The 13,531-nt window shown below is 41.3% G+C and overlaps 1 protein-coding gene across 1 annotated transcript in view; it reads right to left on the bottom strand.

The window, feature by feature from the left end:
• Positions 1-245: 245 nt before the first annotated feature.
• ZDHHC4 (zDHHC palmitoyltransferase 4) overlaps positions 246-13,531 on the bottom strand; it is a gene marked incomplete in the record, with an annotated part of 16,159 nt that continues 2,873 nt past the window's right edge. The window contains 3 exon segments of the mRNA XM_077449344.1: positions 246-2,917; positions 5,041-5,285; positions 11,193-11,314. Coding sequence (XP_077305470.1) covers positions 2,672-2,917; positions 5,041-5,285; positions 11,193-11,314 — 613 coding nt within the window.

Below are 13,531 nucleotides of genomic sequence, written 5' to 3'. Positions count from 1 at the left end.
CACATATTTAACCCCTTGATCACCCTAGATAACCCCTTCCCAGCCAGTACAGTGGCAGTGTATAGTATTAGCACTGATCACTGTATTAGTGTCACTGGTGATGTCAGTGGCAGTTAGTCAGTTCCCTCCAGCGTCAGTTAGTGTCAGATTGCCTACTGCACTATTACAGTCCCATTATAAGTCGTTGATCGCCACCATTGGTAGTATATAGAAAAAAAACCCATAAAATACAGTATATAACACCATAGTTTGTATGCACTATAATTTTCACGCAAACCAATACATATACGCCTATTGGGATTTTTTTTTTTTATTAAAAACATGTTGCAGAATACATTTTGGTAAAAATTTATGAAATTTGTTTTTTTTTATAGCAGAAAGTAAAAAAATTTTTTTTTCAAAATTGGCAGTCTTTAGTTTATAAATCCGTCTCTGTGACCAGAAGAATGTGGACACCCTTCGGAATATTGAGTTCAGGTGTTTCCGGTGAAAAAAAAACCCAGTGGTGACCAAATACCACCAAAAGAAAGCTCCATTTATGTGAAAAAAATTGTATAAATTTAATTTGGGTACAGTGTTGCTTTACTGCCCAATCATCAGTTAAAGTAGCGCAGTACTGAATAGCAACAAAATGGCCTGGCCACGATGGGGGTAAAATCTTCCAGAGCTGAATTTGTTATGGAAAGGCTAAAGCCTGGTATGCATGGGCCAAACGGCGGGCAACATCAGTTGGTTCAATAAAAAACTGTCCGACATTCGGCCCGTGTGTATAGCAGCCAGCTTGACTTCTGTCAGACAAGCATACTGGAAAACCATCCCCGTCAGTACACAATAGCTCAGCAGGGGAGATCACTGTACTAACATTGGATAGTTAGTACAGCGGCTCTGTCCTGACTGGTCCATTTTCTCCATTCAACCTGCTGGAACAGTGCTTTATCAGTGTTGTCGTTCATTTTCATGACAATTGAATCAACAGCCTGCCAACATTCCATCCACTGTGGGCAGCGCGGGTATGGACTACACCAGGCGCTGATGTTAAAGCTGGGTGCACAGAAGATTCTTCCAGAATTACAACATGTGTGCCATAGAGTGTCCAACATGTCCTATCTATGCATATCTTATGCATAAAGAGATTCTAGGCGCTGAGGGACTCTCAGATGGAATAGCTGATAGTATTGTCAGCTTGACACCAGAATTGACTGACTAAATGAGGAAATGGCAAGGTCAGCAGGTAATTGATCTATAATAGTAATAATGGACTTACAAGTTACAGACATTGATTGCATTTATTCTTAGAAACCATGCATTGTGTTTTTTTTTTTTTACTTCTTTTATCTTTAACTGGAGTGCCTTTCAGGGACTTTTTACCCCCTTCCTGCCCAGGCCAATTTTCTGCTTTCAGGGCTGTCACACTTCGTATGACAATTGCGCGGTCATGCAACACTGTACCCATGACATTTTTATACTTTTTTTTTCATAACAAAAACTGAGCTTTCTTTTTGTGATATTTACAGTAAATCACCAGTTTTTTTTTTTTTTTGCTTAGCAAAAATAAAAAAAATGAAATATCATTTTGCAAACAGGTAATTTTTTTTCACCTTCACTGATATGCACTGATGGGGCTGAACTGATAGGTGACCCCGATATGTAGGCACAGATTGGCAGCACTGGTGGTCACTGTTGGGACTGCACCGATAATCAGTGCAGATGTCCCTTTAACACAAGCCAGTTATCGGCTCTCTTCTCCCCTCCTCACGCTGTCAGTGTGAGGAAAGAAATGTAGATAACCGGCTTGTGTTTACATCATGATCAGCTGTCACTGGACACAGCTGATCACATGGTAAAGGGCTGCTCTGATTAGCCCTTTACCTGGATCTGTGATCAGCTGATTCCGAAGCACTCAGCGATCACAGAGCGTGCCACCCAGGCAGTACGATCAGGAGAAGACGTCATGCGACACCCTCCCAGCAAAGTAAGCCTGCTTTAGCCAAATTTTTATCCACAGTGCAGGCGGGAAGTGTTTAAAGCTCTGTAAACCGAATATGCTGTAGCATTACAAATATCCTTCACCGGAAACACCTGAACTCAATATTCCGGAAGAGTGTCCACATTCTTCTGGTCACAGAGACGGATTTATTAAAACTAGTGCAAGAAACTGGTGCAGCTGTGCATGGTAGACAATCAGCTTCTTCAATTGCGTTGACAATAAAAGCTGGATGCTGATTGCAGAACTGCACCAGATTTTGCACTCTCCAGCTTTGGTAAATCAACTCCATATTATATGTAAAAGTCTGACCACATGTTGAATTATACATGCTCATAATCAGGTAAGGTGGGGTTAGTACCATTGATAGTTGTCTATAAACATTTTTGTCCTAATTTTTTTTTTTATTATGAGCTCCACCAAATGTTGCACTGTGGGCATTTAATGCATAAGCTCTCAGTGCTACAATGCATTAAAGGAAACTTAGGAAGGTTAATATGCTCCCTCCGATGTCCCATTTCCCCAGCTGTTGCAGCCATGTTGTGTGAAGGCCAGGTACTTCAGCCCGTCCATTCACTAGGAACTAGAACTGTCATTGGCACTCATCTTGTGCTGGTTCATAGCAAGCATCCTACATAGAGTCTGTGACAGGTGCCCTTTGAACAATGCAGGCATTCCAGGACAGTCTCATCTCTTCTTTTTATGACTGGTAAAAGGCTGGAAAACTTCTTTCAGGTTACCCATAATGCCTCTGGAGTAAGTCCTAGCAGATGCTGAAGAGCAGTTGAGCCCTCGGGACTTGTACCACTCGTTGGTGGTCTGGTTGGTGATGCAGAGGTAACACACAAAGCATGTGTAGCCGCCTAGTATCAGAGTGAGGATGAGCAGGAATCCCAGGGTGAAGACAATCCGCGGGAAAGTCAGAAAGAGGTGCTGGGGAAACAAACACAACAGCAAATCTCACAAAGGCAATCAATTCTGATGTGGAGGATTAGGGTGCACAAACACACTTCACTGAAACTCCAATTTCAATCTTGCAATCTCCCAATATAATGATCTTTCTATGTGTCGTCTGACCAATCACATGACACACAGGGTCCTCTTCTTCCACTATTGTCCACCACTGGTGGGTGGCCCTGAACATTGCAGAGAATGGTACATGTAATTACAAGGCATCTTTCTCTGCAGCATTCTCCTGCAAGTCCAAGCAGTGTGATGAGGTAACCACAGGGGGCGTGTTCTTGACGCCCGAAGTGCACAGGAAGTGGAGTGACTTTGGTGTCATTCAAACCAGAACAGGAGCAGTACTGGACCACAGAGCAGTGAGATGGCAGGAGGGAGAAAGCGATGGGGAGTACTGTAGCAAAGCTTTTTTATTTAAAAAATTGGCAATAGATTGTTTAAAAAAATACAATTTTGGAGTTGGGCTTTAAAGAGTACCTGTGAGAAAATAAATATCTGTATTGCCATTGCTCATTGGTTGGTAAAGGTGCAGGCTCATTGGCTGCCATCCTAATCCCAATACTTCTACCTAATGATTCACTGAAGTGAATCAAGTATACGCAAGTTTCACTGGCTTCATACTCATTCCAGATGTATGACAAAGTTAGCATTTAACCCCAGCCAGATAACATGCAATGGGTATTCTAGACTTCCCCATCTGTGGCAAGTGTTCAAAGGACCATGGGGAATTTATTCGCTTAACTTGGAGATGCCCCAAATTGCATCTCTATTGGGTGGGCGTGTTGAACACTATAAACACTGTTTCTGACCTCCATACCACTTGACCCCAAACCGTGCCTCTTGGGCAATTTAGATGACTTGCAATTGCTGGCTCCCACGAGAGAGCTCTTTTTCAAGATCGGAGAGTGACACTCAGATACTGGAAGTCTACTAACCCTTCTTCTCACAAAGAATGGGTACACTGTGTGGGGGAAACCTTCTATTAGAGAAGTATATCTATTAACATAGGGGCCTGCCCCGTAAATTTGACAACTTATGGGGTCCATGGCTTGATACCCCAGGCTTGAGTCTGTTGGAACTGGTGATGGACAGAGTACTCATTGGCTAGGCTGGATCATTCTGACTAATGAATGTAAATGTATGCTTTACAGCAGAAGCCAGAAAGGTGGGAGATACACCCCTGAATTTTTATATCAGGGTGGTAATGGTTCTGACCTTGATGTGGATGAGGTATAATACGTTTCTATTACTGTGCTTATTTAATGACACATGTAGTGTTATTTGCAAATAGACATGAGCAATTCCTTTCAAATAATTTTTTTGAAACAAATTTGGACAAAATTAGTTTATTCTGAAATATCAGAATTAACTAAAACCTGTTTAACAAATTTTTCTGAATATTCGTAAATTTGAAATTCCGAAAAATAACTATTAAATTATAGGCATTAGAATTTCCTTTCAAACTTGCCTGTATGTGAACGTAATGAATATGAATTTATCCGGAACAGAACTTATTATTAATAATAAAAACTTTTTTTTACTATTTATTAATGCATTACGTTCCAGTTAGATACGGCATTCAGTATTTTGGATAATTTGTATCTAAACAAATGGAAAGTAATGCATTAATAATAAAAAGTTTATTATTATTATTAATAATAACTAGTTCCACTCCATTCCGGATAAATGAATGCGTTAGTGAATACGTTCACTTACAGCCAAATTTGAAAGGAAATTCTAATACCTATAATTTGATAGTTATTTATTCTTTCGAATTTTCGTTCTAAATTTTCTCTCTTTCTTATTTTTGAAATTACAAATTTTCGATCATAATGAATGACCTGAAAAACTTAAAACCAAAAAACAAAACAAAAAAACAACCACAAATGAAACGAAAATTAAAATAAAATGTGTCTATTTGAAAAGGCTTGATGTTTGTGTGATGCTGTCTTGGCAGTACTTTATCTGCATTGTTTTGTGCTCTTTAATAAATAAATTTCTAGTACCAACTTCCCCAAAACAAAACATTTTTGACTGGACTAACTTTGCAGCCTTAAGATTTTTTTATGCCATTTATAACTCATGCAACCTACCTGAATGATGAAAACAATGCCAACCAACTCTTCATAGCCTTCCATGTCCTTATAGGCTGCATGCATCATATGTGACAACAGTACCACCTGTAGGAGGAATCCTGCAATGACTCCAGCCATTGACAGAGCTGTGAAAGACAGACTGACGAGGTAGAGGAAGAAGTATCTTATATTCTGGGCTCCGATGCAGTTGTTTACCCACACACAGTGATGATCAAATCGCTGCACGCAGATGTTGCATACACCTATAAGAAGATTACCATATGTGATATTCAGGGCTTCTTACACACCAACTAAAGCCTAGTACACACAGATAGTTTTTTTTTTTTGCGTTCAACCCGGCGGGCTGGACAAAAAACAACTGACACCTCAGGTCAGAGCGGATGTACTAACAATCCGATGTTAGCACAGTGATCACCCCTGCTGTTCTATTGTAATCTTACAGGAGGATGCCCCCCGGTAGAACACTCCGGACATCGCTGATCGGCAGACCTTCTTCGGTCATGACCCTTCGACAGGAACGGCCGGCTGCTGTTGGACCAGCTGCAGTACACACAGCCCAAATTTCGCCCGATTTCTATCGAAACAGCTGATACTGCCTGATATCCGACCTGCGTGTACGGGGCTTTAGAGTACACAGCAATGCAACTGTCAAAACAAATCCGTCAATAAAAAAAAAAAAAAAAAAAAAAAAAGGAGTTAGGAGCTAAAGAGATCATCAGCTAATAGATCAGTTTACCTAAAAAAGATCATAGAAAAAAAAGGAGGTTAAAGCATTTTTTTTACTATTTATATCAAAGAAAATAGTTAAAAACCCCCTCTTTTTTGCTGCGTTCTTTCAGGGAAGTTTGCCTTCATTTCCTTTATAGAAGACACAACAAAAAAGTATAATGAAATCTCAACGTGAAGAAAAATATTCTTAGATACTGTAGCTGTCACTGGTCTGATGTCTGTATTGTAATATTTCCCCACTATTCCTGTTACAGTGAAAACTAACATTTTTGGGTTTCATCATCACTTCCTATCATATTGACAATGGTCACCAGTACAGAGAGAGAAGGTTATTCTTCCCATCAGGTATACAAACACTCCTTATAAATAACAGTGTGGTTGGTTACATTACTTTATTGAGTTGACTCCAACTTGGTGGTTGTAAGAGAGAATCTGTTTCATCATTGAGTTGCAATATCACATTTTTACCAGGAGGAGCCACTGCAAGTAGAATCTTGAGAACACATGTAGGAATCCATACAGAGCACTGGATTACCATACTTTCTTGACATCCAAAACCTTACAGAAATACATGTAGGGTTGCTATTGCTGAGGTATTATTCGGTAAGTCGAATTTGCCTGGCTGTCATGCTAATGGTCTAGCTACAGTGCAAGAGTTTCACTTTTTTTTTCACATTTTGTTATGTTACAGCCTTATTCCAAAATGGATTAAATTCATTATTTTCCTCACAATTCTAAAAACAATACCCCATAATAAGAATGTGAAAGAAGTTTGTTTGAAGTCTTTGAAAATGTATTAAAGATAAATAAATAAAATGTACATAAGCATTCACCGCTTTTGGTATAAACTCAAAATTGAGCTCAGGTGCCTCCTGTTTCCACTGATCATCTTTGAGATTTTTCTACAACTTGATTGGAGTCCACCTGTGGTAAATTCATGGATATGATTTGGAATGGCACACACCTGTCTATATAAAAAGGGCCAACAGTTAACAGTGCATATAAGAGCACAACCCAAGCTATGAAGTCCAAGATATTGTCTGTAAACCTCCGAGACAGGATTGTAACAGATCTGGGGAAGGGTACAGAAAAATTCTGCAGCATTAAAGGGCCCAATTAGTGGCCTCCGGTATCCATAAATGGAAAAAGTTTGGAACCACCAGGACTCTTCCTGGAGTGGGCCACCCGGCCAAACTGAGGGATCGAGGGAGAAGGGCTTTTGTCAGGTAGGTGACCAAGAACCCGATGGTCCCTCTGACAGAGCTCCAGCATTTCTCTGTGGAGAGAGGAGAACATTCCAGAAGAACAACAACTATCTCTGCAGCACTCCACCAATCAGGTCTATAATGGTAGAGTGGTCAGACGGAAGGCATGACAGCCCTCCTGGAGTTTACCGAAAGGCACCTAATGCCGTGTACACGCGACTGGACTTTCCGGCAGACTAGGTCTGATGGTCTTCCCAATGGACTTTTCAGCAGAGTTCCGACAGATTTTCCAAATGAACAGACTTGGCCACACACAATCACATCAAAGTCAGACGGATTCGAATGTGATGACGTACGACCGGACTAAAATAAGGAAGTTCATAGCTAGTAGCCAATAGCTGCCCTAGCATCAGTTTTCATCCAGACTAGCATACAGACGAGCGGATTTTTCAACCGGACTCGGGTCCGTCTGAAAGATTTGAAACATGTTCTAAATCTAAAGTCATCAGATTTTTCGACAGCAAAGGTCAGATGAAGCCCACACACGATCAAATTGTCCAGCGGATTTGTTCCATCGGACCTTTGCTGTCGAAAAATGTTTGGTCGTGTGTACACGGCATAAAGGACTCTCAGACCATGAGAAACAAAATTCTCTGGCCTAATGAAACAAAGATTGAACTCTTCTTCCTGAATAGCAAGCGTCACGTCTGGAGGAAACCAGGCACCACTCATCACCAGCAGCAGCATCATGCTGTGGGGATGTTTTTCAGGGGCAGGAACTGGGAGACTGGTTAGGATAGAGGGAAAGATGAATGCAGCAATGTACAGAGACATCCTTGATGAAAACCTGTTCCAGACCAGAGCACTCTGGACCTCAGGCTGGGGCAAAGGTTCACCTTCCAACAGGACAAGGACCCTAAACTCACAGCCAAGATAACAAAGTTATGGCTATGGGAAACCTCTGCATCTCCTTGAGTGGCCCAGCCAGAGCCCAGGCTTGAATCCCATGGAACATCTCTGGAGAGATCTGAAGATGGCTCTGCACTGACACTCCCCATCCAACCTGATGGAGCTTGAGAGAAAGAAGAATGGGAGAAACTGCCCAAAAATAGGTGTGCCAAGCTTGTAGCATCATATTCAAAAAGATGTGAGGCTGTAATTGGTGCCAAAGGTGCTTCAACAAGGTATTGAGCAAAGGCTGTGAATACTTATGTACATGGGATTTTTATTTTTAATAAATTTGCAAAGATGTACATGGGTTTTTTTTTTACATTTATTTTTAATAAACTTGCAAAGATTTCCAGCAAACTGCTTTCACATTGTCATTATGGGGTATGGTTTGTAGAATTTTGGGGAAAATGATGAATTTAATGCATTTTGGAATAAAGCTGTAACATCAAGAAAAATGTGGAAATTTTTTCAGAAGGTGGCGGCCACCATACTGTTGGGAAAGGTTTATAATAAAGTATACCTGTGGGTATAATAAATATATGAAGCTGACACTTACTTGCATAGAAGGCAAATCCAGGTGTCTGTATGTAATTTCTGCTTTCCTGTAGAGCAGTGGTCATCAACCTGGTCCTCAGGGCCCACTAACAGGCCAGGTTTTATATATTACCTTGGGGGAGATGCAGACTAGAATACTGCAATCACTGAGCAGCAAATGTTATCACCTGTGATGTAGTTCAGTTATCTTGAAAACCTGGCCTGTTAGTGGGCCCTGAGGACAGGGTTGATGACCACTGCTGTAGATCACCATAGTCCAGGGAACGCTGATGCGGAAAGACCAATATGTCCTCACCAGCTGCCCCGCCTATACCTGACTGGTGGCTCTGTAGAAGACAACCTTATTAACCAATAGGGAGTCTGGGAAGCCAGGGCCAGTGACCACAGAAGCCGACTGCTATTTGCATATTGGTGTATCCTAGTTTTCAGGACTTCCAAGGGGCTCCACAGGAAATCAGAGCTGATGTGGTGCAGGCATATGGTTAATGGAGTGCCAGCAGCATTTTTTTTTTTCATACCCACAGGTTTGGTTTAAATGACCAGTAAGGTACTGCATATAAAATGTGTGAATTATTTGTGAATACATCAGTAAAACTTCAGTACCCCCAGGGTTTTCAGTATACCGGATGTTTTTGGGACTGTATTTTGCTTTCAGAATGCTTGAGGCCACATTCACCTGGCTGCACATGGGCATGGAGGCTGCTGGTGAGAATCAGCAGATTCTTGCTGGCAGTTCTAATTGCTACCTGCACAAAATCACAGCACCTCACATTTGCACATTCAGAGTTCTCTGCTGCAGGTTAATTAATGTTCCCTACTAAATTCTTAGTCAATAATGCCCCCCCCCCCCCCCTCAGAGTAGCGGCCCATTGGATTTCTGATGAAGGCCCCTTTAAGGATGAACAATGGGAGGAAGTTCTACAGGCAATTCAGGGTGGCTCACTCAATATCACTCAAAAGCTTACCCAACTCCATATACTATTAAGAGTCCACAGCACCCCAATGAAATAGCACAAAATGGGTCTTCTCCTTGACTCCATATGCTATAAAGTGCCATAAGGATCATGGCGATCTAGCATGGACCTAGCAGTTAGTAGACCTATGCAGTTAGTACACCTATGTGGTTGATGGGGTTTTCAGGCACGTTTTCCAGTGCACTTTTAAACATGTGTTTTGCTTCTTTTTTTTTTTCTCGTTATCAGACTGTGTATAAATTGGTTCTTAAAGCGGAGGTCCACCCTAAAGTGGACCTTCCGCTCATCGGAACCCTCCCCCCCTCCGGCGCCACAATTGGTACCTTTCAGGGGGGAGGGGGGTGCAGGTACCTGTACAGTACAGGTATCTGCACCCACTTCCGGGATAGCTCTCTGCGGAAAGGGGCGTAGATTACGCCCCTTTCCGCAAGTGCCCCGCTGCCTGCTGGGAAACACACAGATCCCATAGGCAGCGGGTCTATCCTTATTGCGCAGCGCGACTCGCGCATGCGCAGTAGGGAACCAGGAAATGAAGCCGAAAGGCTCCACTTCCTGATTCCCATACCCAAGATGGCGGCGGCAGCACCCGAGAGACGATCGAGAGATCGGCTTCGGGTGCCGACATCGCGGGCGCGCTGGACAGGTAAGTGTCACTATTTTAAAAGTCAGCAGCTGCAGTATTTGTAGCTGCTGGCTTTAAAAAAAAAAAAAAAAACCCGGAGTCCCGGCGGACTCCCGCTTTAAGGAGCAGGTCGGGAAGCCGGCCGCCGCATCCTTACCAACTGATAAGTCATCAGCTGTTAGCGGGCTTCTCCGCTGACAGCAGAATGTAAAAATAATAATTGCTGGCAATAAGAAGAAAAAAAAAAAATAAATAAATAAAAAATAAAAAAACACACACACACAACACACACACACACACACACACACACATAATGTCCCCCGGTGTAGATCCATTGTCAATCACGACAACTGCCGCACCACCGACCCAAACAAAAAAGAAGAAGAAAAAAAGGCTCCGTTCTTAAGTTCTTAAATAGATAAGGGACAGGTCCACCCGGCAATGTCACATGTAGCACCGCCCCCCCACAGCACAGGGGGGGCACCCCATACTCACACGGGGAGGGGGTCAGGGTCTGGATTCGGAATAAGTCCCCCCGTTCACACACCCACAAAACCACCGGCCAAGGTTGTGGGAAAGAGGCTCTTGTATCCATCAACTCCCTGCCCCAAAGCAAACCCCCCCCCCCCTCCTCCATTTTGAGGGCATGTAGCCTGGTATGGTTCAGGAGGAAGGGGGCTCTCACTCGTCCTTTCCATTTCCTGATCTGCTGGGCTTGCCTTCTTGGATAAGGGTCTGGCATGGATTTTGGGGGGGACCCTATGCCATTTGTTTTTGTTTTTCCATTTTGGTGTGTATTATATTGTTGACAGCTTAGCATGTCACCATCCTGGAACAAGCATGCAGGCAGGGAACTGTCAGGACACCTAATATGCACATATTTGTTCTGGGTCAGTTATTTAACAGGTACATGGAAGAGGATGGCAAAACAACTCAGCAATAGGAAGTGCCTTATTGAAGTCTTGGCTCCCTTTTGATATCTATTGGTACTCGTATAGTGCAAATATCAGTGTTGCTGGTCTCTCGCTGACATGAGTGACTGGCTGCTATCACCTTGCCTGCTTTTTTTTTTTCTCTTTAAATTCTTTGTTCTCCAGATAAAAAGGTTCTCACCACAGTGCTTTGATCTGGCTGGCTTCATCAGGAGACACGTCTGACATTTTCTCCCTTGATGGAACATGACGTTGTCATATTGATACATCTCAGTGCTAAACGCCTCACTGCTTTTTGTCACCATCCCTAAAAAGCAGAAAAGGGTAATTAATTGATTAACCTGATGCCGTGTCATTACATGACCCTGCTGCAGATCTAGACTTTGCTTGCAGTCCTGTAGCCCGGTAATAACCAGTACTGCAGTGCAGAAACTCACAGCGACTAATCACAATTCACTATATATATATATATATATATATATATATATATATATATATATATATATATATATATATATATATATATATATATATATATATACTGTACATATTATATATATATCTCTAGGTAAAATATTTTTTTTTCGTTTTGGATGGAGTGCGGAAGGGTTAGACCCTTTATCAAGTTTTTATAGATATCTGTGCCCCCATTGGAGAGATTCACTACTTTAAATTTTACTAGTGACCACTGTCACTGATAAAGAAATGAGGGGAGTCCCCAAGTTTTATAGTTGCCCCAGAACAAGATGTGAGGGGAAATCTCCCAATGGGGACACCCGTTTCGGGCACAACTGTCTAAGAGGGCAATCCTCCTTGCTTTTGGGAGATTACCTTTAACTTCCTGTTGCATCTCTGGGACAGGAAGTGAAGGGAAATTTCGCCTATGGTACACAGACAGCAGAAAATAAAGGTTTTAACCATTCCCCTACCCTGAAAATAAAATAAATGTAAAATTACAAATGTGAAAATTAATAATCATAAAACACCCCAAGTGATGTACAACCTATCACCATAAATTGTAAAAAACAAATAGTTATAAAAAAAAAAAAATGGATGATATAAACAATAGTAAATAAAGTCCCCAATTGGATACTAGAACCAAAAAAAAAAAAAATATATATATATATAGATCCAAAGTCCAAAACAGTGATTCATTCAGTGAAAAACTCCTTCTAAATCCATAGGAGTTTTTCACTGAATGAATCACTGTTTTGGACTTTGGATCTATCTATCTATCTATATATATATATATATTTTTTTTTTTTTTTGGGTTCTAGTATCCAATTGGACTTTATTTACTATTGTTTATATCATCCATTTTTTTTTTATAACCATTTGTTTTTTACAATTTATGGTGATAGGTTGTACATCACTTGGGGTGTTTTATGATTATTAATTTTCACATTTGTAATTGACATTTATATTTTTCCAGCGCCCCTATCATTATTTTATTTTCAGCACGACAAGTTTTTTCTCTTGTTTTTTAGGGAGCAGCTATTAGTGTTTCACTTAGTTTATTTGATTCACTGATCATTAGTTAATTTTCTTTTTCATTTGCATAAGTGGCGCGGAGTCTATTAGCTGCTGTTTTTTCAGCTATATTTTCACATTGCCCTACCCTACTCTATCCACGTTTTGGCTATAAATACACTTTAATGAAATCAGACCAGTACGAAATGGATTGATTGTTATAAGTACTGGTCTACTACTTACACTTTCTTATTAAACAATATTTTTTAATAAAATAAAAAAAACATAATATTCATATATGGTTTAAAATATAGCATGAATAAGTATACTTTGAATATGTCCATATATTTTAGCTCTGTGTAATTTCCTGCACTGAGAGAAAGGATGGTCACTGCTGCAGTCTAACACTATAAACAAGCTTACAGGAGGAAGAGCCCAGAAAAAGACATGAAAAGGATGTGGCTCCTTCACTGTCAATTAGCAGGCTGGACCAGGGAGGGGGGGGGGGGGGGTCATTGCTGCGTTTCTTAGGTGGAATAAAGAAAGTGGTGTCACACAACTGCCTAGCAGCATGTGAAATGGTATGCAAGACTGGCTGAACAGAACTGCCCTTTTGGCAGCTGAAACAATCCACATACACAGATTTCAATAATGAATTTAGCTACAGGCGGTCACTCTTCCTCCTCAGCAAGTCTAAATCAGGAATAAAAAGCAGAGCATTCATAATTCAGTAGAAATGGTCTGTATATGTTCTGTAGCTGTGTTGTCGGTCAGATTGATTCAGTGAAAGGGGTGGGTGCAAAACAAAACACCAAATTGTTCAGGATATGGGGTCCTCCTGCATACGGACTTCTCCCCAGAGAGGAAGACATTAAAGTGGATATAGAGCTTTTTTTCCATTAATTTTTTTATAAGAATATAAAACATGCCTATACTTACGTGCTCTGTGCAATGGTTTTGCACATAGCAGCCCCAATCCTCTTCTTCTGCGGTCCCTCTACCAGTGCTCCAGGCCCCTCTTCTTCAATGTCTGACCCCAGCGAAAGCTGC

Source organism: Lithobates pipiens, unplaced genomic scaffold, assembly GCF_037356315.1.
Source record: "Lithobates pipiens isolate NorthernLeopardFrog02 unplaced genomic scaffold, aLitPip1_a1.2 Scaffold_22, whole genome shotgun sequence".
NCBI classification, from domain to species: Eukaryota; Metazoa; Chordata; class Amphibia; order Anura; family Ranidae; genus Lithobates; species Lithobates pipiens.
The sequence above is the reverse complement of the archived record's forward strand: the minus strand, read 5'-3'. Positions and strand labels throughout refer to the sequence as shown.